This window comes from Notolepis coatsorum (assembly GCF_963971535.1).
Source record: "Notolepis coatsorum genome assembly, chromosome: 1".
NCBI lineage: Eukaryota > Metazoa > Chordata > Actinopteri > Aulopiformes > Paralepididae > Notolepis > Notolepis coatsorum.
The window spans coordinates 16,240,140-16,267,826 of record NC_140165.1 but is presented as its reverse complement, the minus strand read 5'-3'; the positions used below and the strand labels follow the sequence as shown (position 1 = coordinate 16,267,826).

The window sequence follows — 27,687 nt, the reverse complement described above, 5'->3', positions numbered from 1 at the left end:
TAAAATGTTTTGATTTATTTGACATCATCAGGAAGGACAAGTCAGTGATGCAAAAGACAACAAAAAACAACAATGGCTATATATTCAAAATAGTCATCCTGCAAAACTATTCACACGGTACAAAATCGAATCGAATCGACAGCTATAGTACAACGGTACAACTTGACATCGTAGGACATGCAATATCGACATAGCTCGCCTCCAAAACCCTCCATTCAAAAGGCAAAGGACATTATTTGTTTCTGTAATAGTCAAGCTTTTAAAAAGGGTGCCGGACAGTGAGTCAAACACAGAAAATCTTTCATTATATACCAAACCTTTCCCCTTAACCCTTTCACTACCAACACTACAGAAGGTTAACCCTTTCGCTATCACACTACAGACGGTTGTGAAAGGGTTAACCCTTTGTCATGTGGCAGTGAAAGGGGTTAACCTTCTGTATTGTTGCAGTGAAAGGGTTAACCCTTCGGTAGTGTGGTAGTGAAAGGGTTTTACGTGGGTTTAAACCCAAGAAAGAACTCATCATCATCATCATCATCATCATCATCATCATCATCATCCCCATCCACCTTAGTAACCGTATCCACGGTGATGGTATCCATCCGGGTCTTGTTCGTCGTGGTCGTCGGGGCAACGCATGCCCAGGGACTGCTGGATGGCCATCTCCTGCCTGCGGAGCTGCATGGAGTCCAGCAGGTCGTAGATGGTGGCCATGGACCACATGGGGGACGGGTACCAGGACTTCACGTTGCCGTCTTTGCCCACCAGGAGCATGGAGAAGTACTCGGGACTGACCTGGAAGTAGTTCCTGATGTCTCGAACCAACGAGGCGGAGAGGTCCTCCCGTTCGACCGTGGCGCTCCCTGTGGATGAGGGTGGGGGGTGGGGTGTCAGGTAGACAAAGGTAAACAATGCTATTTAGCTACTTGAACATTTAAAGGATGGGTTCACTATTTTTTTTTTTTTTATTATTATTATTATTATTATTTTAATTTAAACATTTCTATTTATTTTTGGGCTTTCTGTATTTTTTCACCCATCCCAATGTAGTCGTTATGCCAATTCCCTTCCTGGTCGTTGCCCCACTGTCGGCCTGGGGAGGGTGTAGAACTACCACATGCCTCCTCCGATACATAATAATAAATAATAATTTAGGACCTGCTCAGAGGTCATTAATCGGCACGCATGCGATGCATGCATGCGATTCGTCTCTGCGATTAACCCAGCCATGTGGAGTCGCCAGCCGCTTCTTTTCACCTGACAGCGAGGAGTTTCAAAGGGGGAATGTAACACGTGTGCAGAGGTTCACGCTATTTACCCCAGATCCCCTCCCTGCTGAACAGGCACCCTGACCGACCAGTAGGAGTCGCACTTTACAACGACCAGGACACACACACCCCCACCGGCTTCCCACCCGCTAACACCACCTATTGTGTTAGTAGGGACGACTGACCAAGCAGGAGGTACCGCTGACAGCTGGATTCCATCCCAGAGTCTCTGCGGTGGTAGGCGAGTGCTTAGTCCACTGCGCTACCCAGCCGCGCTATTATTATTTTTTTTTTCAAACATTGTCTGGCAGGATGTTGACAAGTACAAGCCATCATTTCACTTTAGTGCTGCATCCTCTCACCAGGCTCCAATCCACTCCAATGGGGCAACTTAGTGTTGTAGCCTTTATTTATTTTTTTGATCTACCTTTTTCTCCTATTTTTTCTGTGATTCTTCTCCCCATCCCAAATTACCTCTCGTGCCAATTCTCCCTCCCCTGTCCTGATCGTTGCTCGCATATGCGCCCCACTGGCCGGTTGTAGGGAGGATAGAAGCCTTGCATCACATGTCCCCTCCGATACATGTGGAGGCAGCCAGTCACATCTTTTTCACCTGCCAGCGCGGAGTCTCATTTGGTGAGGAGTAACGTGTAGGAGGCTCACACTGCCCCCGCCATTTTCCTGACTTTACTGTGCAGGCGCCCTGACCGACCTGTAGGAGTCGCTGTCCACAACGACCAGACTACCACCCTTCGACTTCCCACCCGCTAACTCTGCCAATTGAGTTAGTATGACGGCCGGCCCAAGCCGGAGGCAACGCCGACAGCCGGATTCGAACCCGGTGTCTCTTGCGTTGGTGACGAGCACAATGTCCGCTGTGCCACCCAGCCGCCCGTGTTGTAGCCTTTAATAACCTTCTCCAAAACAGGAAGCTCACAGTATAATCAGATGTGTGCTGATAAGTTCCACTGAGGAAATGGTTGCAAACCACACACCGTATGAAACATTATAATGAGTTCCATAGGCCTTGTGCTAAGTTGCCCATCTAAGTTAGATGTGTAACTGGCCTATGAAAGACATAACATTTGATACAATGTGTGGTTTGTGACAATTTACTCAGTAGAACATATGAATAAACATCTGATTATAATACCTATTTTGGGAAAGTATCATGGCTGCTCCACGGGATTGTCTTGGATCCTGGTGAAAGGTTTCTCAATATAAAAACAATCAGTGATATGATGGCCTAGTAGTCAACATCATGCCAGACCATGTTTACATAGGGCCTAAGTTAAATCATTTCTTAGAAAGTGTACTGTCCTTCAACCTCACAAATCTCATTCAGAGGTCAGAACTCCTCCACCAATCAAAGGTGAATCTCAAACCCGCCCTCTTTTCTTGCTCCTCCAATCGCAACTGTTGCTTCCCGAAGCGACGGTTGTGATAGGAGGATCGAGGACAGGGTGGGGGGGGGGGGGGGGGGGGGCTTGAGATAGGTCCATTGAAGATAGCGGGCAACTCTTACCGTTGATTGGATAAAGCTCCAGGACTCCGCCCGTGTATTCCGCATCCTTCCCGACCAGCTTCAACACAGACATGTGGCGAAGACCTAGACGCAAACCAGATAGCACATCCCTAAGTATTAGCACAATCAATCCACCCTAACTAAAGCTTTGGACAGACAACAGTACGTCTATCTGTCCAGAGCTTTTAATTTCGAGATACACACGACGTCTGCGCTGCTGAGGACACGGATATGGTGTTACGCGTTTAAAGGGTGGCCTCTCAGAGAAGTCGGAACCCCTGTAAAATAGGGAATGTAACCATCATCCGACATATATACGCCAAGACGGGTTCCGCTCGACTGAAACCTGTGCGGAGAGGCGGCGCAGGAGCCAGATGACGTGGAGTGTTCCTTCCCCCCTTTTCCCCTCGACATTGTGACTGTTTCCAATCTCTGGCCGTTCATCCCGGCCCCTTTATGGATGCCATCCTGGAGACGCCGCCGACCGTGGAAAAGCGGTGATTGTAAACGAGAGCGGGGTGTCCCCCTCTCGCCCGCTGGGAACAGCCTGGTTCTCATCAGGCCCAGAGCAACACGAGCAGTTAAACCCATTTTATCTTCGCGAACACGCAGGAAAGCAAATACCAAACATTCTGCCGAATCTCAAGAGACCTCTATCTCAACCTCCGAGCCCTTGAGTGGTCTTTCTCTCTCCCCCCCCTCTCTCTCTATCTCTTGTTCTCTTTCTCTCTCCCTCTCTCCCTCCCCACCCCCCCCTCTCTCTCTATCTCTTGTTCTCTCTCTCTCCCTCCCCACGCCCCCCCCTCTCTCTATCTCTTGTTCTCTTTCTCTCTCTCCCCTTCTCTCTCTCCCTCCCCCCCCTCTCTCTATCTCTTGTTCTCTTTCTCTCTCTCTCTCTCTCCCTCCTCACCCCCCCCTCTCTATCTCTTGTTCTCTTTCTCTCTTTCTCCCTATCCCCTTCTCTCTCTCTCCCTCCCCACCCCCCTCTCTCTATCTCTTGTTCTCTTTCTCTCTCTCCCTCCCCACCCCCCTCTCTCTATCTCTTGTTCTCTTTCTCTCTCTCCCTCTCCCCCCCCTCTCTCTTTCTCTCTCTCCCCCCCCCCTCTCTCTCTCTATCCCTCTCTCTCTTTCTCTCTCGCTCCCTCTCGCCCCCCTCTCTCTCTCTCTCTTTCTCTCTCCCCCCCTCTCTCTCTCTCTCTCTCTCTCTCTCTATCCCTCTCCCGCCCCTCTATCTCTCTCGCTCCCCCCCCCCTCTCTCTCTCTCTCCCCCCTCTCTCTCTTTCTCTCTCTCTCTCGCTCCCTCTCGCCCCCCTCTCTCTCTCTCTTTCTCTCTCCCCCTCTCTCTCTCTCTATCCCTCTCCCCCTCTCTATCTCTCTCTCTCTCTCGCTCCCTCTCGCCCCCCTCTCTCTCTCTCTCTTTCTCTCTCCCCCCCCTCTCTCTCTCTCTATCCCTCTCCCCCCCTCTATCTCTCTCTCTCTCTCTCTCGCTCCCTCTCGCCCCCCTCTCTCTCTTTCTCTCTCCCCCCCTCTCTCTCTCTCTATCCCTCTCCCCCCCCCCTCTCTCTCTCTCTCTCTCTCTCTCTCTCACTCCTCTGGGGAACAAAGAAACAAATCCAGGCATGTTTCAGCTAAAAGGCCGCAAATTATTCACTGTTTAGACAGCGATGCTCTTTTGTTACGTAGTTTGTGGTCGTCTGTGGTTTGGAACGCAAGTCATTTTCCGAGGCGCTCTTCTCACTCTCACTCTCCCACAGATCTCACGCGCGGCAGATCATGTTCCTCCGGCGGCTTCTTGGTCCACGGCGCATAATATCTCGAGTGGTACACATTCGGTGAGTGACGGGACGTAAATGCATTTTCCATGCTGTGGATTCCAGCTATTTTACAGCGATGGGGAAAGCTAACACTGAGAAGGAATTTAATATAATGACCAACTAATGCACGGCAGACCTTTAAATCAACATCAGACCTCTCGCCGTGATGGAAGAGAGCCATAACCCTTTCACTGCTGCACTACCAAGCGGTTAACCCTTTCACTGCGACAATACATACAGAAGGTTAACCCTTTCACTGCCACATGACAGCAGGTTAACCCTTTCACTGCCACACTACAGAAGGTTAACCCTTTACTATCACACTAAAGACGTCTGTAAGGGTTAACCTTCTGTAGTGTGGCAGTGAGAGGCTTAACGTGTGGGTAAATTCGATCAATATTGCAATGGATTTCTTTTGGATCCGACAAAACACACAGGGGAACAAATGGGATGGGTACCGAATTCGGTACTTTTGAGGCACCGAACCGAAACACGTCGGTACTACCGAGTATCGAATCAAGTGAGAAACCGAAAAAAAAAATAAAAAAATAATAAAAAAAAAATAAAAAAAATATTTTTTTATTATTATTTTTTTTTTTACTTTTTTTTTTTTTTTTTACTTTTTTCTTTTCATGTCAACGTTCACACGCACAATATATGCTTACCTAGGATTTGACTTGATTCAGCAACAAAGCAGTCGGAGCAATGACAAGCCGAAAACTGTCGAAATTGTAGTTATTTGAAGTTTGGATTTTTCTTTTTTATGACTGAGGTCATAAATAAAATTTCTTGAGACTAAAGTACCGAAAAAAGGTACCGTTGGGTACCGGTATCGATTCACAGGTACCGGTACCGGTACCGGTATCGGTTCAAATGTGAAAGGTACCCATCCCTAACAATACATTACTACTGACAACTGACAGGAGCATTGACGGCTGGGTTTGCTCCCAGATAACATTCTTCCAAATGTAAGGGGGAAGGGGGGGGTTCGTACTGTATACCAAACACCTTAGCAACTGGACCTGACACTGCCAAGACAAATGCTCCAGGGGTTCAGCTGTAAGATGGAAACAACCTGACAAGCTTACAATAATTAATTGGGCCTTAACATTCTTAGATGTAATTTATTTAGAGATCTCCACAGCTCGAGTAATTGGAGTGAAGGAATCCAACATTAGTATGTGGGCATCGGCAGCTGGGAGAGTAAAGTCCATGATCTAGCAGCAAAGCGAGATTGGGGTGTTCGGTCCTGAGAGGTCCTGGGGTGGGGGGTGGGATTGGGGGAAGAAATGTCTTTTAGCAATATCATTTTATTATTATTATTTAATTTTATTTGTATATATTCTCCCTGTCTTGTGATCCCAATGTCATTGTTTTTTAATGTATGTTATTATAATTAATTTAATTTAATTCGTTATGTCTTATTGTATTTGTTATCATTATCATTAATGTATCGTGTTGTGTCTGTTACATGTTAACCCTTTCACTACCACACCACAGAAGGTCGTGTGGCAGTGAAAGGGTTAACCTTCTGTATTGTTGCAGTGAAAGGGTTAACCCTTTGGTAGTTGGTAGTGAAAGGTCTCTTAAAAAGAAAATGCTCCAGGGGTTCCTGTGTGCGTGTGGAGTCACCGTGAAGCGTCTAGCGGCCCGCGAAGGATCTGAGACGGCACCGTGTGTTACAGCCACAGCCAGGGCCTCTCTCTCCCCTGTCTGTCAGCAGGTCTCCACTACCTTATATGGGTCTCTCCATGTTCCCGCTTCACCCTCAGCCTGCCTACCTGGGCCGGCCTACACACCTGAGAACCATCGCATCATCACGGAGCCGGGATAAGAGGCCTGCACCCCTGAGAACCCTCACGTCATCACGGAGCCGGGATAAGAGGCCTGCACCCCTGAGAACCATCACATCAGCACGGAGCCAGGATAAGAGGCCTGCACCCCTGAGAACCATCGCATCAGCACGGAGCCAGGATAAGAGGCCTGCACCCCTGAGAACCATCACATCAGCACGGAGCCAGGATAAGAGGCCTGCACCCCTGAGAACCATCGCATCATCACGGAGCCGGGATAAGAGGCCTACACACCTGAGAACCATCGCATCATCACGGAGCCGGGATAAGAGGCCTGCACCCCTGAGAACCATCGCATCATCACGGAGCCAGGATAAGAGGCCTACACCCCTGAGAACCATCGCATCATCACGGAGCCAGGATAAGAGGCCTGCACCCCTGAGAACCATCGCATCATCACGGAGCCAGGATAAGAAGCCTACACACCTGCCGCTCCTGGTCCGAGTGTTGTTTTCACCTGCGTTGGTAGTAGGACCCTTCTCTGGACCTCTAGTTACCTGATACACAATTACTGTGTTACTCCTTGTGTTATCTGTGTGCTCAGTACTCTGCGTCGTATTGACCCTTGTTCTCCTGTGTGTAGGATCTCACCCCTCCGGCCTGCACCCCCACCTTCGGACCCCATCAGCCTGCACTATCCCGGGACCGCATGGACACACCCGCCTGTCTTCTCTCACTCCAGCAATTGACTATACCTGCCTACCTTGTCATTCTCTGACCCTAACCCGCCTCGTTCTCCTGTGCCATGTGTTCTGCTCTTGGGTTCTCCAGACCCCCCCCCCTCTAACACCGTGAGCTCACCCAGATTGGGTTCTCCAGACCCCCCCCTCTAACACCGTGAGCTCACCCAGATTGGGTTCTCCAGACCCCCCCCTCTAACACCGTGAGCTCACCCAGATTGGGTTCTCCAGACCCCCCCCTCTAACACCGTGAGCTCACCCAGATTGGGTTCTCCAGACCCCCCCCTCTAACACCGTGAGCTCACCCAGATTGGGTTCTCCAGACCCCCCCCTCTAACACCGTGAGCTCACCCAGATTGGGTTCTCCAGACCCCCCCCTCTAACACCGTGAGCTCACCCAGATTGGGTTCTCCAGACCCCCCCCCTCTAACACCGTGAGCTCACCCAGATTGGGTTCTCCAGACCCCCCCCTCTAACACCGTGAGCTCACCCAGATTGGGTTCTCCAGACCCCCCCCTCTAACACCGTGAGCTCACCCAGATTGGGTTCTCCAGACCCCCCCCTCTAACACCGTGAGCTCACCCAGATTGGGTTCTCCAGACCCCCCCCCCCCCCCCCCCCCCCCTCTAACACCGTGAGCTCACCCAGGTTCTCCAGACCCCCCCCCCCCCCCTCTAACACCGTGAGCTCACCCAGGTTCTCCAGACCCCCCCCCCCCCCTCTAACACGTGAGCTCACCCAGGTTCTCCAGACCCCGCCCTCTAACACCGTGAGCTCACCCAGATTGCAGGCCTGGCTGCTCAGGCTGTACAGCTGCTGCTGATAAGCCCACTCCTCGTCGTCGGGGGACGAGATGACAAATATCCGACGTCTCCAGCGGAATCTTGTCGTCACGATGCGATGTTTAAAAAAAAAAGAAAAGAAGAAAATATAAATCAAAAAGAGTGATAGTGGGTTACTGAGAAAGACATCTGAATGAGGGCAGGTCTCAATGAATTTTTGAATGGAAGCGGACAGTGCCGGTTAGCCTAGGCATTGTCCAACTAGCACCTCTCCCGAAGGCTAACCGGCACTGTCCGCTTCCATTCATTGTGCTAAGCTAGGCTAACTTGCAGACAGATAGCTTTCTATTGAACGCACAGAGAGGAGACTGGTATCCATCTTCTTGTCTCTCTCTCTGGAGAAGACGGTAAGCTAATTTCCCAAAATGTTGGCGTGTTCCTTTAATAAATTGCTGCAAGAGCACAGAGGAGTAGATCCTCAACCTCATTACTACCTGATGATAAAGTAGTTACAGCAGTTGTTGTAGCAGTGGTAAGGTTTTATTCAGTGACCGTGGTTTTCCATTACAAGTATAATTTAACCGTGATTTAAAGGTGCTGTAAGCAGTACTTTTTAGGTTAAAATAAGTGTTACGTTATGACAGCCATCATAGGTCTAGTCTGGTCAGTAACATGGGTCTCCCAGTCCCTTCACTCTGCAGTAAACAGAATTTTTTTTCTGGTATCCCGTTCCCATTTGATCCAATCAGGAGAGAGATATTCATGGACTAGATATTTGTACTTATTTCAAGAAATCAGATTTGCTCACTGCAGTGGCAGATTATTTGACTTGTTTCAGGCAAATATTTGCTTAAAACTAGTTCTTGTGGGAACGGGATACCAGAACATTTATTTTGTGTTCGTATTTCATATCAGTGATGGCCGACAGCAGGTAGAGCTATTATTCTAACAGAATACCACTTACAGCTCTTTTTACCTGTCGCAACGTTCCGATTGCCGCGTGCACAACATCATTTGCGGCTACATTCCGTTACCTTGAGAGGAAGTTTTCTAGTGACCTGGACTTGTCTTCTTTGTTGCACGTCAAGCCACGTTTCTTCTGCTGCTCCATCTCGGTGATGCGCGAGGGGAACGTGTCGATGTAGTCGATCACAGCCTTCATGGCGATGGGCACCTCGTACTCTTGCTGCGAGGGCGACGGAATAAGAACACAGAAGAAACAAAACCAGGCAGACATTCGTGAAGAAAACATCAGGGATTCCAACACAAGGGACGCCTTGAAAGAAAGACTAAGAATAAGACCGTAACTTATTCTGTAATAAACTGTAACTTTTTTAGGCCTATATAGGGCTCGGGAAGTGGGGGTGAAGTAGGGCTGCTCGATTATGGCAAAAATCATAATAACTATTATTTTAATTGATATTGAAATCACGATTATTAAACATGACGACTGAATTTTGTTTGACCTTTCTTCTCGACCAAAGGCTGCCTTTCTGTCATCATATTATACGAGTTACCAAAGACGTTTCAAAATAACTGGTGAAGCACGCCGTGGCTCCCTCCTCCCTCTCAACACCAGCTGAAACGACTGTTTGGGTTTTGGGGGGGGGAGGGGCGGAGCGCACTTCTGCGAAGGAAGGGTGTACTGCGTTTACAACACAAGACAAAAAGAGAGGAACGCAGCATTCAGCACAATAACCGTTTTATCTTGATGATCTCGTTGCCATGATCACGGGAAGACAAAATCGCAATTTAAATCGAAGTTTGATTAATCGCCCGACCCCTAGTAAGAAATTAAGACTGGTTGTTGCTATGCGTTGCTATGGACGCCGGTCACCATATTTGGTGGATCACTGACATTCATTTGTATTCAGAATTTGCTATACCTAAACTATACTAAACAGAGTGATCCACTACAAATAGCAGTTTGCCCCAGAAATGTGACACCAGCTTCCCAAGCCCTATACTGCACATGACCTATCTATGTCAACAGATGTGTACTGTACAGTACACTCTATGGACCATATTCACACAGTGGCCAATTTTGCGGCTCATGTCAGGCTCAGGTTGGGCCTATTTTCTTCTCTGGAGAAGACAGTAAGTGCATTTCCCATAATGTTTATTTATTTTATCAAATCTTTTTTATTTTCTTTCTTTTCTTTTACATGAAACATAAAATATGACAACACACAATATAATAATAATAAACAGGACTTCACAGGACAATAATAACAATAACAATAATAACAATAGAAATGACAATAGAAATAACAAAAATAATAAATACAGAACATAAAAATAAAAACAAATTATATTATCACAGACACCACAAAAGACACCACCCCGCTCCGCCGCTAGATTGTGGCTTTAACTTTCTCAGCCGCTGAGACCCAAAGTTCAATGCCGGCCTGTCCAACCCTAATCACACGTGCAGTAGATATTTCCATATACATGACATCCAGCAGTGTCAGGTTGTTTCCACCTCATGGCTATCAGCTTCTTGGCTGCAGTAACGCCCGCCAGAATGATTATTTTTTGTTGTATGGATGCTGGTAGCAGCGATATATCATTTAGGAGTAGTGCTGCTGCTGTCAATGGGATTGTCAGGTTACATATGTTTGAACGTTTAGTTGTTATGGATTTCCAAAAACAAGCTACTGGAGGGCAATCCCAAAACATGTGCATATAAGTGCCAGTGGCCTTCAGAGAGCACAAAGTGCACCGAGAGTCGGCCACTAGTCCCATAGCATACAGCTTCCTAGGTGTGAGATACGTCCTATGAATATAATTTAAATGTATTTGCTGGTGATTAAGGGTTGCGGGAGGCTAATGTAACATTAGTCCAAATCTCATCCCAGTCAAACTCAGGGTCCAATTCTGGAATGTCCCCTCGTCGCCAGACCATATCCAATGATACGTTTTTATGTGTGGATTGGTTTAAGAGCATTTCCCATCACGTTAACGTGTTCCTTTAACTAGAGACACTAACCTTAACTTTCATGTCAAAGTCCGTCAACACCATGTAGTAGTCGTTGAACGTCATTCCCAGCTCCTTCCTCAGCGCTTTGATGAGCGGCTGGTCTGTGAGGTCCTCCTTCGGAACACCTTTCAAAGCCTGGTCCTGCTCTATAAGCGGCAACGGTGGAAGAAGTACATGGTTCCTTTACTTAAAATAGTATTCTAGTAAGTAAAAGTCCTCCATTCAAGATTCTACTTAACCTGTTAAGCTGCAGCCATATTTTCAGAAAATCTTCCTAAAAGTACATGCCCATGTAAGTTGAAGATTGCTCCACTTCTACAAGGTCAATGTGCATGTTCTTGGTATCTAGGGACATCTGTGGACCCTTAGGGCTCGCGTCCACCTGCCTCATATTTATGACCGCACGCGTCTTTTTTCAATGGATCCCAATGGGGAGAGAGCGTATGCGGCCGCATGCGCCGCCTATAGAAAGTGCGCTGCAGTCGGCTTATTTTTTCAGCTTTTTTGTGCGGCCGAATGTTGAAACTTTCTTAACTTTTAAGAGCGATGCGCTGAGCTCATTTTCAGACAACCAATCACAGCCATTCATATCTACCACTCTGTTTGTAACCTGACACCGGAGCTGCCTGCCTGTCTTGGCTGTCTCCCACATTGAGATTCGCGACAAAACACAAATACACTAATAATAATAACTACACGAATACACTACTAAAAAGCTAATAAAAAGCAAAGGGCGAACTGTGGTGTCAGGCAATAACTATATATATAATTAATATACAATAAAGTTATTAAAATATGCTATAATATGTGCAAAACCGCGGCATGAAAAAACGATAAAAGGATGGCTGTAGATTTCTTTCTGTCATCTACAAGATGCGCTTCATGCCAGCGCTGCCGGCGCACTATCAGTGTTTTTGTGATCCAGGTGGACGCGGGCCCTTAGGGAATGTATTCCCAGTGTCAGTAATATTGTGTCTGCTGTTACAATGCTTGAGTAAATTGTAATGAATATAAATTATCATTTTTCTTTGCATCTTTGACGGTGAATAACACCATGCTAACATCTAAGATCTAAAAGATCTAAGCAAATGAATGAAGTGGCGATGATTTACATGTTTTTTTGTGGATACAGTACTGAATTTTGACATCCGGACACATGCAATTTGAATTATAATGCAATTTGTATATAGAATATCAGGCCTATACATTACCTTATTTACAACATTAATTAATACGGTCTGTATTGATCGATGTATGACGAGGACAGCAGGGTCCCCCCAACAGCTTAACAGGTTAAGTAAAAGTAGAGGAATTATTTGATTTTGCATGAACTCCAGTATCAAAAGTACAATAATTTACACATTCTATATGACATTTGTGTATTCCAGTGCTTGGGGAGCGTTCAATCAGGCTCCAGATTTGAAAGCATATTATTTTTTATCAATGTTTGCCATGTTTCCTATGCTCAAATCTAAGTAAGTAACTAATAACTGATGGGTTCATACAAATGTAGTGGAGTAGAAGCTACAATATTCCCTTTGAAATGTAGGTAAAATGTAGTAAAAGTACAAAGTTCCCTGAAATGAAAATACAATACAAATACAATATAAGTAAGGTACTTGAAATTGTACTTAAGTACAGTTGAGTAAAAATCATTGTAGACTACTACTAAAAATACTAGTTTCTTTCCACCATGGAATGAGTTGCCTTTGGCCATCAAACAGGGCTTGAACCTGTATAGTTTCAAGGTGAACGTTAGGAAATGGCTCCTAGAAAAGGTCCCAGAGTAACTCAGGAAGGTTCCAGTTTTAATGTAGTGTAGTTTTAGTGTGTCTGTACATTTTGTACATATTTTATTAATAATGTTGTATTTTACTTTTCTATTTAATTTTTAGCAATATACTGTAGGCTGATGATAATTATGTGTAATACAAGTTTATGTAAATACTATGTGCTGCTGAGACCAAGGACCACAATGGAAATAAGTCTGTGACTTTTTTGTGCTATCCTTGATCATTTTAGGATGCATGACTTGTTGTAACATGTAAATGTATTTGAATAATTGTCAAATAAACTAAACTAAACTAAACCACTGGTGTGTGACCAAAACCTTAAGGTGTGTCACACCATTCTTAGCAGGGTGGAGAAATGATCTGATATTGAAACAAAGCATTGATGCGTGACGACTGACCGAGCTGATAGTGATCTATCTTCATAGAGCCGTTGGTCCAGGAGCCAAAGATGATGACGATAGACACCTTGCGGAGGGCCATTTCACACACGTTCTCCAAGTACTCATCTCTCTGCTGCGTGTACATGCGATTATCCTCACTTGGAGTCGTTATGACCTACAGAAAAGTAGCAGAGGGACATAGGTATGTGAAAAGGTGACACGAAAACGTAGTTGTTAGAGCTCAAATTAACACAATTTCACCTATACAATGTAGGTGTATTGAGCTCTGGAGATCTTCCTGTTCAAGTAGAATGACTACAGAAGGTCTTTGCTCCGATCATACTTAAAATGACCCTTTTCTCTCCGAAGTCTCCTTTCAAATCCTCCAGTCGACAAACGATGATAGTAATGAGTTTTATTGGTGGCAACACAGAGCGTTTGTCGAGCTTTCCCAGAAAACCACAGAAGAAGGCACCATTACCGATTCAAAAGGAGACTTCGAAAACACAACGCAAACTTGCAATAATTAGTCAGGACGCGTTTTCAGAATCTGCAGCGGTTCATTATAGAGCTTTGTAAAGCTCATCAACAGAGCTACCCCTACGCCTGCTGCAGCCCCAGAGAGTCTGAAGCATCATTAAAGCTAGCTCTATTATTAGCTTAGCACAATGAATGGAAGTGGACAGTGCCGGTTAGCCTTCGGCAGAGGTGTTAGTTGGACAATGCCTAGGCTAACCGGCACTGTCCGCTTCCATTCATTGTGCTAAGCTAGGCTAACGTGCAGCCAGATAGCTTTTCTTTTTTTTTTGATCTTTTTCCCCCTCCATTTTCCTCCGATTTTCTCCCATCCCAATGTTAGTCGTATGCCAATTCCCAATCCCTTCCTGGTCGCTGCGCACTTACCCCCCACAGTCAGATCATCTGGGAGAGTGGAGGCTACCACGTGCTTCCTCCGACACACGTCCAGCCAATCACCGCTTCTTTTCACCTGGCAGCGCGGATTCTCATTGAGAGGGCGTAGCGTGTGGGAGGATCACACTATCCCTCTCAGGTCCTATCCGCGCTTAGCAGGCGCCCCGACCGAACTGTAGGAGTCGCTGTTTACAACGACCCGGACCCACCCCGCCAGCTTCTCCCACCCTCTAATACAGCCAATTGTGTTAGTGTGAACGGCCAGCCAAGCTGGTGACAACCCCGGAGCTGTGAGCTGGATTCGAACAGGCGAATCCAGCTCACAGCCCTGGGGTTGGTGACGAACGCAATCTCCGCTACGCCACCTAACCGCCCCAGCCAGATAGCTTTCTACTGAACGCACAGAGAGGAAACGGGTATCTATCTTCTTGCCTCTCTCTGGAGAAGACGGCAAGCTAATTTCCCAAAATATCGGCGAGTTCCTTTAAAGTAATAATCTCTAACATCTTTATATATACAAAGCTTGTCAATAGACCTAATGTAATAATCCAGTATGTGAAGCCAATATGTGAGGTCATTCAAGCATACCGGTACGTGGAATCACGTATATCACAACAAGTGAAGTCTTCAAAGGAATAAAAACCACATTGGAAACACATTATTGGAGGATCGAGAAAAGGGGGCGGGTTTTAGATAGGTCAAGTGTGTGGAGGAATTTACCAGGATCAAAGATGTAGGCTACTCAGTCAAATATAGACTTAGTTAAAACAGGTTTATTTAGCTTACAACCCAGGAGCTTGACAGACCCAGCGAAAACCCTGGTGTAACTGAGGCGTACAATTCCCTGACTGTATTGTTAGATATGATATTTAATACCACTACCTCATGTACTTTAACTTCTGGCCACCCAGTACAAGATATAAGTATGATGAACACTTTCCCACCTGATGAAACGAATCCACACAAATGTACCAAATCGAAGGTTTAATACAGCAAAGGGTGTATACAACGATCACTTAATTACATTTATGATTTGAAATATGGAATATGCACTTTTATGGCAAATGAGTATTCGTAGGTAAATCAACATTGAATGTCCAATCTCTGGTTGCGCAGGGAGTAAGTATACAACCTGGAATATTTAGGAAAACGATAGCGATGGTACTTAAATGATTATAGCTGGATACACTAAGGGGGGGGGGGGGGTCCCGCTGGTTGTAAGACAGTAGGAGGGGGGGGTTAGAGAAGCCGCTGGCGGTATCCCATCTGGCCGACGGTGTCTTGGGAGAATCCAAAGTCTTGGACACGGTGCCCACAGAACCTCGGGCCGCAGACGAATACAGCTGGACCCTCTGTGGAACGGTATCTGCCGGTCCACAACGGAGAGACGTGAGGCGACCTCACGTGTAGAGCGCCGTCTCACCTGGAGTCCTCTCCGGGGGGTAATTCCAACACTCAGCAGTGTTGGCCTTTATCCATGGAATAATCAAAGCACACAAAGCATAATCCAAGCCGTGGAAGGCTCGCCGTCGTCTGGGTAGAGTAATCCAATATACAGGTCCAGTCGCTCTTGGCCCGGAGCTCCTCGGATGCAATCACCACTAGGGGTCTGACCAGCCTGGTTAAGCGTCCAGATAACGTCAGGAACGATGGGGGTACTGATAACTGTAGAACTCTAACCGAACGATGCACCATACATAAATAGACTATTATTAGCTTAATAGAATACGTCCAACTCGACGGTACAGTGCCAAACTATGACTGTTCAACTATTAATCTACACGATATCTCAATGCCTATTCTGGGCCAAGTAGGCCTTACTACACCGCACGTGCATCGTGGGGAGGCTTTTGCGTCTGTCACTCTGTTGGAGGGTAAAGAACTGGACTAAAAGAAAGTTCTACTTTACTGGCGCCATATATATATGAGCTATGAACAAATAGTACCATTCGTATTTCGCCCGACATATTACTGCGCGGAACCGGGGGTTTGCCACGACATGTTAGGCGGCACGATTGAACTTGGACCTAGGGGTATGGCAACCTGGCGCCAGGTTCTCGTCCAATGGTAGAATGAAACTATTATGGGCTGTTTAGTAGAAACGGGGATATTCAATGCATATTGTACAAGGAATATACAGGGGATATCAAACGATATACAAATACAATTAAATATATATATATAAATAAATATACATATTCGGTTTAATCTGATCCTTCACAACAGCCGCCCCCTAATTAGTCCCACCTAATTAGCTAAGCAGAGACAGATTAACCGCACTGTCTACCACTCAAGGTCCGCTGTAAGGGTCAGTCAACTCACAAAGTCATAGGGTCATGGTCATCATCGATAGTATCTGGGAGTCGGGGCAGTTCTATTAGCCTCGCCACGGGACGTGTGTAAGTGCGCCCTTGGACGAGTACTTCAGCTGCTCGGACCTTGCCATCGGCACCGGTGATTACTTTGCTTACGCGGCCAGCCGGCCACATAGCTCTGGGTAGCGACTGGTCAATAATCATGACGACTGTTCCTTCTGTCAAATTGTCTCTCTCTTTTACCCACTTCTGGCGGGTCTGTAGAGACGGTAGGTAGTGAAGTAGGAAGCTGCTCCAAAACTTGTCAGCTAGTACTTGGCTGTACCTCCACATTCTTCGGCCGTTCGCTTCTTCGGGCCTGTACATTGTCTGGGGTAGCGCGGGGTCCAGCCGCCCCATCAGGAGTGTGTTGGGGGTGACTGGGTCGACATCTGCTACATCACTGGAGACGTAACCGAGGGGCTTTGAGTTCAATACTCCCTCGATCTCCGTGAGGACTGTCATTAGGACTTCCTCTGCCACAGTCTGGGCTCCGAGTACGGCATACAGGGCTGTCTTTATAGAACGTACTTCTCGTTCCCAGGTTCCACCGAAGTGGGGTGCGTTCGGGGGATTAAACTGGAAGTCAATCTGGGCTGGAGCGAGGTGGGTCTTAAGTTCTGGGCCCATAGCTTGGAAGCTCTCTCTCTCAGCTCTCTTTCTCCGCCTTTGAAGTTGGTCCCGTGATCAGACAACAATGTAGACGGTTTTCCTTTCCGTGATGTGAATCTCCGGAAGGCCATAAGGAATGAGTCTGTGCTCATGGTCGGAAGGAGCTCAATATGTATCGCTCTGGTGGTCATGCATTTGAATACAATACCCCACCGCTTCTCGGTGCCTCTTCCTCTCTTTATATACAACGGGCCAAAGCAGTCCATGCCTGTTGAGTGGAATGGCTTGTCGCCAATTCGGAGGCGACAGAGGGGTAAGTCAGCCATCCGTGGTATGCTGGGCTGCGCGCGCCACTTACGGCAGTCTAGACAGGTTCGCTGGAAGCGCCGTACTGCTTCTCTCCCTTGCAATATCCAATAACGACGTCTGATCTCCGCGAAGACTCTCTCTGCTCCTGCGTGGTGTACATCCTCGTCGTATTTCTTTATGATCAGCTCTGTGACCTTGTGTCGGCTGTTCAAGACGATCGGGTACTTAATGTCATCTGGTAGATCGGGGGCTCTCCGCAGGCGACCACCCACTCTGATGAGATTATGTGCGTCACTCTCTGGTGCCAGGTGAATCAGTCTGCTGTCTGATGGGACGGGGTTTCCTCCCTGTAGACAGTCTAGCTCATCGGGGAACGAGTCTCTCTGGGCTCGTTGTAGTAGAAGAAGTTCTGCTTCTTCGTAGTCAGCTGCTGACATGTCAGTGGTGGACTGAATCTCTGGGTGGTGCCGCAGGAATGTTCTTTGTTGCGCACTCTCTAGGGTAATGCAGTCATCTATGTTGGGGTCTGTGGAGGCGACAGTGCTCAGTCCACAGAACATAGGCTTCTTGTTCTCAGCCTCCTCGTTACTTGCTTCCCTCGGGGTGGGCGTAGGCCAATCTCCTTCCGGGAGCTTGAGGAATGCTGGTCCGTCACTGTAGATGTTGCGACGGGTTAGGTCATCCAGGGACATTCCCCGGGTGATGACGTCAGCTGGGTTGTGTTTGGTGTCCACATACCGCCAGCTTGCTTCTTCTGTTAATTCTTGAATCTCGGTGACTCTGACTCCCACGAAGACTTTGTATCTGCATGAATCAGATTTGATCCATGTGAGTACTGTCGTGGAATCTGACCACAAGACTGTTCTATGCACCGGAATGGTGAGTTCACGTTGGATTAACGTGGCTAGATGCGCTCCTGCGAGGGCTGCGCAGAGCTCTAGACGTGGGATAGATTGTTGCTTACGTGGGGCTATTCTTGAGCGGGCCAGTATGAAAGCAGTGTGTATCTCTCCTCCCATCTCTTGGGCACGCAAATAGGCAACCGATCCGTAGTCTACTTCGGAGGCGTCGCTGAAGACGTGTAGCTCAATCTCGCATGTCTCTGGCCTCACTGTGGATGGGAAGTAGCTGCGGCGTATATTGACACCTGGGAGTGAGCGGAGTTCCGTCTCCCACTCTCTCCATGTTGAGGCAAGGTGTGCGGGTATTGGGTCGTCCCAGCCCTGGTCCTTGTCCCATAGTGCTCGTACAATCATCTTTGCCCTGGTGGTGTAAGGTAGAATACATCCCAACGGGTCATATTGTCTGGCGAGTGTTCTGTACACACTCCGTCTGGTGGTCGGTATCGCCGCCGACCTTCCCTGCTCTGGAGCCAAGGGTTTGTGTCTATAGTGGAGCGAGTCTGTTTTGAAGCGCCAGACTAGTCCTAGTGTCATTTCTTGGGCTTCTCCTGGGATTGTCGCCATCCAGGTCTCGCTGCTGGCAGCCTTGTCCGCGGAGGAGAGGCTGCGCAATACGTGCGGGTCGCTGCTGGCCCACTGCCTGAGATCAAAGCCGCCTTTGATTAGGGAGGCGCGTAACTTGATTAGGAGAGCCTCGGCTTCTTCTTGAGTCGAGACGCTTTGTAAACAGTTGTCCACGTAGAAACTGTTCTTCACACTGTGTTGGACCTCTTCATCTGCTGCTGGGTCCTCTGTGACGTGTTTCTGTAGTGCAAATGTAGCACAGCACGGGCTGCATGTGGTTCCGAAGGGGAGTACTTCCCACTGGTAGATGGATGGGTTCTCATCTCCGATCTTCTCTCTCCATAGGAACCGTAGCAGAGGCTTGTCCTCCTCTACTAGTCTCACCTGCAAGAACATCCCTTTGATATCCCCGCTTATAGCCACCTTGTCCTGGCGGAAGCGCAGTAGCACGCCTAGTAGGGAGGGGCCGAGTGTGGGGCCGGGCAAGAGCTCTTTATTCAGATTTTGGGATCCGATCTGGTAGCTGCAGTTAAACACAATGCGATCCTTGCCGTTGTGATGGACCTTGTGATGCGGCACGTACCATGATTCGGTCGTCTGATCGGCCTCTTTAATGTCAATCTTTGTTACGTGTCCCGCTGTGATTAGCTTCTCAATCTCAGCTCGGTACACACTCTCTTGAGCGGGGTCTTTGGCTAGGCGCCGCTCTGTGTTCAGTAGATAGCGCTCCGTGGCGTCTTTCTTTGCGTGAAAGGTGGGCATTCCCTCTCGCCTCAGGAGTGGAGTTGCGTATCTCATCACTCCGCCGACTGTGACTCTCTTTGTCCCCTGCTCGAGTAGGTTGATGGCGTAAATGTCTTCTTTAGAGCGAATATCTTTCTTTTCGGTCTTAAAGGGCATTGTCTCTAGGGTCCATAGCCTCTCGACATGCTGCAGGAGAGTGGTGTCTTCTTCTGTCGTTCTGGAGTGGAAGCAGCTAGTGGCTGCTGTTCGGTTGAGAGATTTAGCGAGGGGGCCTTGTAATGTCCATCCTAGGCGGGTCTCGACTGCTGCAGGACAGCCTCGGGGGCCTGTATGGACCCGGTCAATCGGGACTATGAGTTCTGCATGGTCGGAGCCTATCAACAGGGTCGGGGTAGCGCCGTCTATGAGCGGGATAGGTAATTGGCGCAGGTGCACATATTTATCCATCAACTTGGTGACAGGGTAGGTGTACTGCGATAATCCTATTTCTTGGCTGGTGAAAGCATTTGTGATCTTGTACCGTCGCTCTGGCTGCCCGTTGGCTGCGATAGTGAAGGAGACATTCTCGCCCTTTATCGTCTTTAAATCTCTTCTTATTGTCCGAATCGTCATTTCGTTCTTGCTCCCCCGCAGTCCCAGCTGGGTCGCAGCGGAGGCGAGCAGAAGGGTCTTCTCTGACCCGTCATCAAGGACGGCGTAAGTGTCCATGACTTTATCTTAGTAGCTCAATGTCACACGGACTACCTTTAAGAGCACTTGAGCTCCGTTGCTGCTGGCGGGGTCAATGTACATGACACTTGCCTTGGTGCCGCTCCGTGGTGCAGAGTACTGACTCTGATTGGTGCATGACAGTCACCGATCTTCTTCCATCATTTATTCTCCTGGGTCCCTCTCTGGAGCTTGGCGTGCTCCGCCCGAAGGTGTCCAGTCGTAAGCTGCTGACCTCTCTCGCCAGGAAGTCGGCCTGATCAAGGAGGGATGGCTCGGGGCCGTCGGGATCTCGGTAGTCCCTCTGCCGCCTAAAGCGCTCCTGTCTTGCGGGTGGCAGCTTCTCCAAAATCCTCTCAACGTTAGAGTTGGCGTATAGCTCATGCATGCCCTTCTCCCGTTGCGCTCCCAGCATCCCCACCAGGGACTGCACTTTGATTGACAGGTCGTCTAGTGAGCGATTGTCTGTGGCTGGGGGTAGGCAGTCAATATGCCTTATCTCCTGGATTACGTAATCCCATATACGTCCATATCTCTGATCCAGCGCTGCAAGGGCCGCTGTGTATGGAGTCGAAGAGGTAGCATAGGCTAGCGCTATATTGTGCGCTCGCGGTACTTTCAGGTGCTTCAGTAATATTGCATACTTGTGGCGTTCATCAGCGACATCCACCATCATTGTCTCTAAGCACATCCGGAGCTCCGTGTACTGTGCTCGACTCTCATAGGCGAAGTCTGGGAATGACGGTGTGACGTTGTATGACGCCGTGGATGGCTGATACATCGGCGAGCGTTGGGGGAGAGACCTCCTGGGCGAGTCCCCTCTTGCGCCTCGCTGTGGGCTGGTACTGGCAGGGTACCATGGCCCGCTGGTCCAGGTACTGTTCCTCGGGGCTGGTCGTGCGTCGTGCTCACCCGTGAATAGAGTCGGGGGTCTGTAGCGCAGCGCCGCGGGGGTATAGCCTGGACTGTATGGGACCTCCTGGTCCGGTGGAGTACTGTGCTGTCGTCGGGCTTGGTTCTCCTCTTCTCCCTCTTCTTCCTCTATCAAATCTTCCAGATCCTGTAATCGTTTATTTAGCTTCTCCGCAGTGTATGCCGCTCCTTCCTTGTAGCTGGGTCTCGCTTGGACCGGTATGGGAAGGGGGTCTGCGGGGGGTCTAGACTCGGTCTGTTGGTCAAGTTCAGGGTCGCTTGCTCGTTGCGGTGACGCTGCTCTTGACTGTTGTCTCGACGAGTTCCTTGAACCCCTGGCGGAGGGAGAGGGAGTTGTCCTTTTGATCAGCTGCTCCATTAGCTGCGCTTGTTGCTTGTCGCGCTCGGCTTGTATCCTGTCGCGCTCGGCTTCGCACTGGATGAGAGCGAGTTCGCGCTCTGCGTCTCTTTGGGCACCGGCAGCGGCACGCTGGGTGTCTGCTCGGTCTCTTGCCATATTCTCTTCCATCTGAATGCGTCTCATCTCCAGGCGTATGCGCTCTTCTTCGCTCCGTTGTTGCGCTTGGAGTTGTTCGCGCTCGCTAAGCGTCTGTGCTTGGAGTTGTTCGCGCTCGCTAAGCGTCTGTGCTTGGAGACGATCGTGTTCGGTAGAGGCTGTCAGGCTGACGAGGAACGCCTGTTGTAGTATCCTCTCCGCTTCGCTGGGGGAAGGCGGTAGTGGAGGTGAGCCGCTCCTGCGTGAGCCGCTCCTGGGGGTACTCGTTGGGGAGTCCTGGAGCTCTAGTTCCTCGACGCTCTCCTCCTCTTCTTCCGTGCAGAGTTCTCTCTCTGTAGGGTTGTCTTCCTCCCGGGGCTTGTCGGGGACTACTTCTTGAGTAGTGGCGGGGGGTAAAGGCATGTCAATTCCCTCCTGGTCCCCACCGTGAGCTTGGTCAGTTACATTAGGACCTACTATGGCCTCTGTGGTCGGGGAAACCTGCTCGTTAAGGTCAGACATAATTTTACTTTCTACTTTTACCACGTTTACCGTTTGTCGAAGGCTAGGTAGTTGACTGACAGTGTAAGCCTCTAAGTACTGAGGTGTCTGTCGTCTGCGCCGCGGGCGTTCTAGGTTAGGAGGATCGTTTCGTGGAGTGTTCATCATAGGCCATTTCGATATTAATAACACTATATTAATATTACACTAGTTACCCTCCGGCTCGAAGGACCAATTGTAACTGAGGGGTACAATTCCCTGACTGTATTGTTAGATATGATATTTAATACCACTACCTCATGTACTTTAACTTCTGGCCACCCAGTACAAGATATAAGTATGATGAACACTTTCCCACCTGATGAAACGAATCCACACAAATGTACCAAATCGAAGGTTTAATACAGCAAAGGGTGTATACAACGATCACTTAATTACATTTATGATTTGAAATATGGAATATGCACTTTTATGGCAAATGAGTATTCGTAGGTAAATCCACATTGAATGTCCAATCTCTGGTTGCGCAGGGAGTAAGTATACAACCTGGAATATTTAGGAAAACGATAGCGATGGTACTTAAATGATTATAGCTGGATACACTAAGGGGGGGGGGGGGGGGTCCCGCTGGTTGTAAGACAGTAGGAGGGGGGGGTTAGAGAAGCCGCTGGCGGTATCCCATCTGGCCGACGGTGTCTTGGGAGAATCCAAAGTCTTGGACACGGTGCCCACAGAACCTCGGGCCGCAGACGAATACAGCTGGACCCTCTGTGGAACGGTATCTGCCGGTCCACAACGGAGAGACGTGAGGCGACCTCACGTGTAGAGCGCCGTCTCACCTGGAGTCCTCTCCGGGGGGTAATTCCAACACTCAGCAGTGTTGGCCTTTATCCATGGAATAATCAAAGCACACAAAGCATAATCCAAGCCGTGGAAGGCTCGCCGTCGTCTGGGTAGAGTAATCCAATATACAGGTCCAGTCGCTCTTGGCCCGGAGCTCCTCGGATGCAATCACCACTAGGGGTCTGACCAGCCTGGTTAAGCGTCCAGATAACGTCAGGAACGATGGGGGTACTGATAACTGTAGAACTCTAACCGAACGATGCACCATACATAAATAGACTATTATTAGCTTAATAGAATACGTCCAACTCGACGGTACAGTGCCAAACTATGACTGTTCAACTATTAATCTACACGATATCTCAATGCCTATTCTGGGCCAAGTAGGCCTTACTACACCGCACGTGCGTCGTGGGGAGGCTTTTGCGTCTGTCACTCTGTTGGAGGGTAAAGAACTGGACTAAAAGAAAGTTCTACTTTACTGGCGCCATATATATATATGCGCTATGAACAAATAGTACCATTCGTATTTCGCCCGACATATTACTGCGCAGAACCGGGGGTTTGCCACGACATGTTAGGCGGCACGATTGAACTTGGACCTAGGGGTATGGCAACCTGGCGCCAGGTTCTCGTCCAATGGTAGAATGAAACTATTATGGGCTGTTTAGTAGAAACGGGGATATTCAATGCATATTGTACAAGGAATATACAGGGGATATCAAACGATATACAAATACAATTAAATATATATATATAAATAAATATACATATTCGGTTTAATCTGATCCTTCACAACACCTGGCCAGGGAGGGCCTCATAACGGGCTCCCTGAGAGACATGGGATTCCTATACATTACAAATGAGACAAGGGGATGTGGTTTGGTCTGACCAGGTGGGAAAGGGATGGGGGGAGGGGACGGTGAGCTAGGAGGCGGAGGAGGGGGTAGACATGGGGGGAGTAGGGTAAAACTGCAGTGCCGCAGGCGCAGCCCCATACATAGGAGAGGCCTGTACTGTGCGTTGTGGGCCTGTACTGTGCGCTGCACTACTGTGCATGCGAGAAACAAAGTAACATAGGACACTAGAAACATAAAGTAACATACGGAACATAAAGTAACATACGGAAAATAGGACCTAATGTCCAAAATATTTTTGTCTTAAACTGAATATCAATTGGATTAGGAGTAACCAAATAAAGCATTCAATGCAACCAATTGTCTATAGACTAGAATTTTTATCTTAAACTGAATATCAATTGGATTACCAGCCCTGACTGTTACTCTAAACTTAACCTCTTCTGGATGAGGGCCTAAACTTAACCCTTAGACTAGATTAGAATTACTTTACTTTGTTTCTCGCATGCGCAGTAGTGCACCCTACTAGGGGGACCCTGATGGAAACAAGACAAACGTCTTTCTCAGGTCTGCATCCCCTTAACAATTGTATGTATTGAGCCGTACTGTATTGTACCCATTCTGCAATCTGTTAAATAAAGTTTTTATTCATTCATTCATTCACCGCACAGTACAGGGCAGGCCCCCGACGCACAGGACAGGCCCCAGGGCTGCGGCACTGCAGTTTTATGCTATTGCATGGGGGGGGGGGGGGGGGGGGTAGACAGAAACAGAGTGTTGGAGAACAATAGATAGGTGTGTGGGGGGGGGGGGGTAACAAGGCTGGGGGGGGGGGGGAGAAACAATTCCACTATAAGTGCATGTATCTAACACACCCCTAAACGCCTCAGTTCGACAGGGATCAAAGAAATGAATTCATACTGTGGTTTTTAAAGCCTCTGGCAAGAAAAAAATAGTCCTTTACAGAACTGAGGAGTACTTACGTGAATTGCATCAAAGAAGGGTATCCGCCCACTGTATATTATAAATGCTCCCATTGTGAATTGAATCGCACAACATTTCGACCTAAATAGGTCTTGGTCAGGTGTATACCAAACAGGTGAGGAGGGGGTGGGAGTATAAGGCCCGGTCCATCAATCAGCAATCAGCAATCCGATCGTACAATTATACACAATTACATACAATTATCAACATTTTGGAGATGGCAAAATCTCTGGGCTACCAATCAGGGCTCACCATATAATGTTCTATTAAAAACAGATTTTTAGGAGAAATAAGTATTTCATTCATTATATACAATGAGCACCATATCACATTGAATGAGAGTATACTTACAAGAAGCCTTCGTCTTCTTTCAAAAGAGCCGAAGAAGGCTGTCAGGGGATTGGCAGCGTTCGGTTGTTTTGCAGAGGACCCGTCGCCGTGGTGCTTCTCTTGGTACAAGATGCCCTTCTTCCCACTTTTTCTCCCAGGGAAGCTGGGATTACCGCCTTTAGCCGCCTTTGTCCTCTTCTTCTCTGATTTATTCTTTCTGGTCGGTTTGTTTGCCCTTTTCCTGCCCTCTGTGTTGTCGTCTCTCACTTTACCTCTCCTGGAGGGAGTCGGCTCCGCCTCGGCGTCGGTGAGCCTCTTGTCCGCACGGTCGAGATCACTTCCCGGTTCCTCTTCATCTTCACCCAAAGCGTCCTCAGAAGCAGACGTTGTGGCAGTGAAAGGGTTAACTTCATGGCCGGGTTTATCATCCGCTATGTCTTGGTATTGCTCTTTATGTCCACCGAGGTCCCAAGGGGTGGTTTGGGGGTAAATGGTGGTGGGAGCAGTAGACGTAAGGACGACTCTAGTTGTGGATTTGGTGGTGGTGGTGGTGGTAGTTGTCCTTTTCGTGGTTGGTTTAGTTGTGGTTGGTTTGGTTGTGGTTGTAGTCGTCGTTGGTTTTGCTGTAGTTGTTGTAGTCGGTTTTCTTGTAGTTGTTGTAGTCGGTTTTCTTGTAGTTGTTGTAGTCGGTTTTCTTGTAGTTGTTGTAGTTGGTTTTCTTGTAGTTGTTGTAGTCGGTTTTCTTGTAGTTGTTGTAGTCGGTTTTCTTGTAGTTGTTGTAGTCGGTTTTCTTGTAGTTGTGGTCATAGCTGGTTTCTTTGTAGTAGGTTTTGTGGTGGTTGTTCTTCGCGTTGTGGTTGTCGTTGCTCGTGGCGTGGTTGTGGTAGGTGCTTTCGTTGTGGTTGTGGTAGGTGCTTTCGTTGTTGTTGTGGTAGGTGCTTTCGTTGTGGTAGTAGGCCTCCTAGTTGTGGTTGGTTTTGTTGTAGTCGTGGTCTGCTTGGTGGCGGGAGTGGTCACAACTGCAGCCGTCTGCGTTGGTTCCGTCCCCCTCCTCCCTGAGCCTGTGGTCACGGCACCTTGAGAATCGACCACCTGACCTTCTACCCCTGCCGCCTTGCATCTCTGCACGAAGCCCCTCTGCCTGGCCTTCTCCAGCTTGCGCATGGGGGTCAGGTCCATCACCTCGTACAGGGCCTCCAGCCTCACCGGGTAGGGGTACCTCTCCTCCACCTGGAGGTTCTTCCTCAGGAGCACCATGGAGAACTTGTCCTCTTCCAGCTTGAGGAAGTTCGTCAGCCTGGGGACGAGGGACGGGTCCAGGGGCTCCTCCGTGATCTGCCCCTGGCTGGACACCCTGCGCACCGTCCCGCCGGCCTCGCCCTCCCGGTGGAACATGACGATCTGGTGCATGTGGCGCTCCGCCATCTCGCAGTACACGTCCGCCGTGAGCAGGCTCATCATCAGGCGGTAGTAGCCTTCCGCCTGGTGCGGCGTCGAGATGATGAGGACGCGGTTCTTCCCCGCGAAGCTGGCCAGGACGTTGAGGGAGCTGGCGGAGCCCGAGAGAGTTCTGGTGGGACCGGACGGAGCTCTTCCCGGGTCCGGCTTGTTCCCGTTGTCCTGGGGCGCGGCGCCCTGGTCGATGGGGGTCCTCGTTTGGAGCCCTCTTCTGTGCGGCGGCACTCTCCTGTTCGGTCCCGCCTTTCGACTCTGGTTTCCCTGCGGGTTCCCCTGAGAGACGCCTAAAAGGGGAGCCCTTACGTGTCTCGCGGTTAAACCATCAGACCTATCTTCACCGTCCGTCTGTTGTGTTTGTTGCGTTTTGTTAGAAATCCCACCTTGAACGGGTGGTTGTCTGAACGCCGTCTTCCTGTGGAGCCTTCTCTCATAAGCGTCTCCATTCGTCAGCAGCAGCAGCAACGGCACAGCCAGCTGCAGAGTCCACTTCATGTTGGAATGTCACGAGAAACGTGAGAGTTGACTGTATGAAAGTAGGTTACTTATGAGTTGAGAAAGGCATTACCTGTCATTCCTGATGTTCAATGTTCCCAAAGATCCGTGACCAACTCTTGATTTGCTTTACTTTCAGAAATGTCCTGCGCATGATGATACTTTCTTTGTACGTTAAATGTCCATTAAAATTAGCCACACGGGAAATCTTCAAAGGAGTACATCATGGAATAAGTAAAAATCATACCTTGATCAACTTTTACATCTATGTATCAGCAGTTTGACAATATCCTTTGACATAGTTGGATGGAAATTGCTGTTGTATAAATCCACAATAAGGGGAAAGAGGGGGGGTCGGCTGGCTCCCATCCAAATGTATATTCCTGTAGCTCAAACCAGAGATATCAATGCAGTAGTTAGTTCGTTTTTTGTTTTTTTGTCTCTCAAGAAAACAAACTTCCAGGCGCGTCGTCTATAGTTTTGATAAGAGTATTCCGAGCGTTGGAGAAAGCACGGTTCCTTACCTAGACGTACGGCGGGCTACGTTGTCGATGAGGAGGGGTCTAGCTGTTTCCCCTATAACAACGCTGTGGGACCACAGTCTCCATCTGCGCTCTTTCCCCTCCGAGGACCG

At 48.5% G+C, this 27,687-nt stretch overlaps 1 protein-coding gene across 1 annotated transcript; it reads right to left on the bottom strand.

The window, feature by feature from the left end:
• LOC311242938 (coiled-coil domain-containing protein 80-like) lies at positions 1 to 27,687 on the bottom strand. The gene is made up of 7 exons (XM_084332002.1): positions 25,125 to 27,687; positions 13,094 to 13,250; positions 10,912 to 11,048; positions 8,957 to 9,108; positions 7,920 to 8,023; positions 2,794 to 2,877; positions 1 to 863 (listed from the first exon to the last, which is right to left on the bottom strand). Exons 1-7 carry the CDS (start codon positions 27,051 to 27,053, stop codon positions 571 to 573), a joined length of 2,856 nt encoding a protein of 951 aa, XP_084188128.1. The 5' UTR covers positions 27,054 to 27,687; the 3' UTR covers positions 1 to 570.

What these genes read in the sequence shown, in the direction of transcription:
- LOC311242938 (XM_084332002.1), bottom strand. Translation starts at nt 27,053, where the DNA reads ATGAAGTGGACTCTGCAGCTGGCTGTGCCGTTGCTGCTGCTGCTGACG. An exon ending in GATAGATCACTATCAGCTCG is followed by an intron (nt 11,049 to 13,093) that starts GTCAGTCGTCAC and finishes TGCCGCTTATAG; the next exon opens with AGCAGGACCAGGCTTTGAAA. An exon ending in CTAGAAAACTTCCTCTCAAG is followed by an intron (nt 8,024 to 8,956) that starts GTAACGGAATGT and finishes CGTGACGACAAG; the next exon opens with ATTCCGCTGGAGACGTCGGA.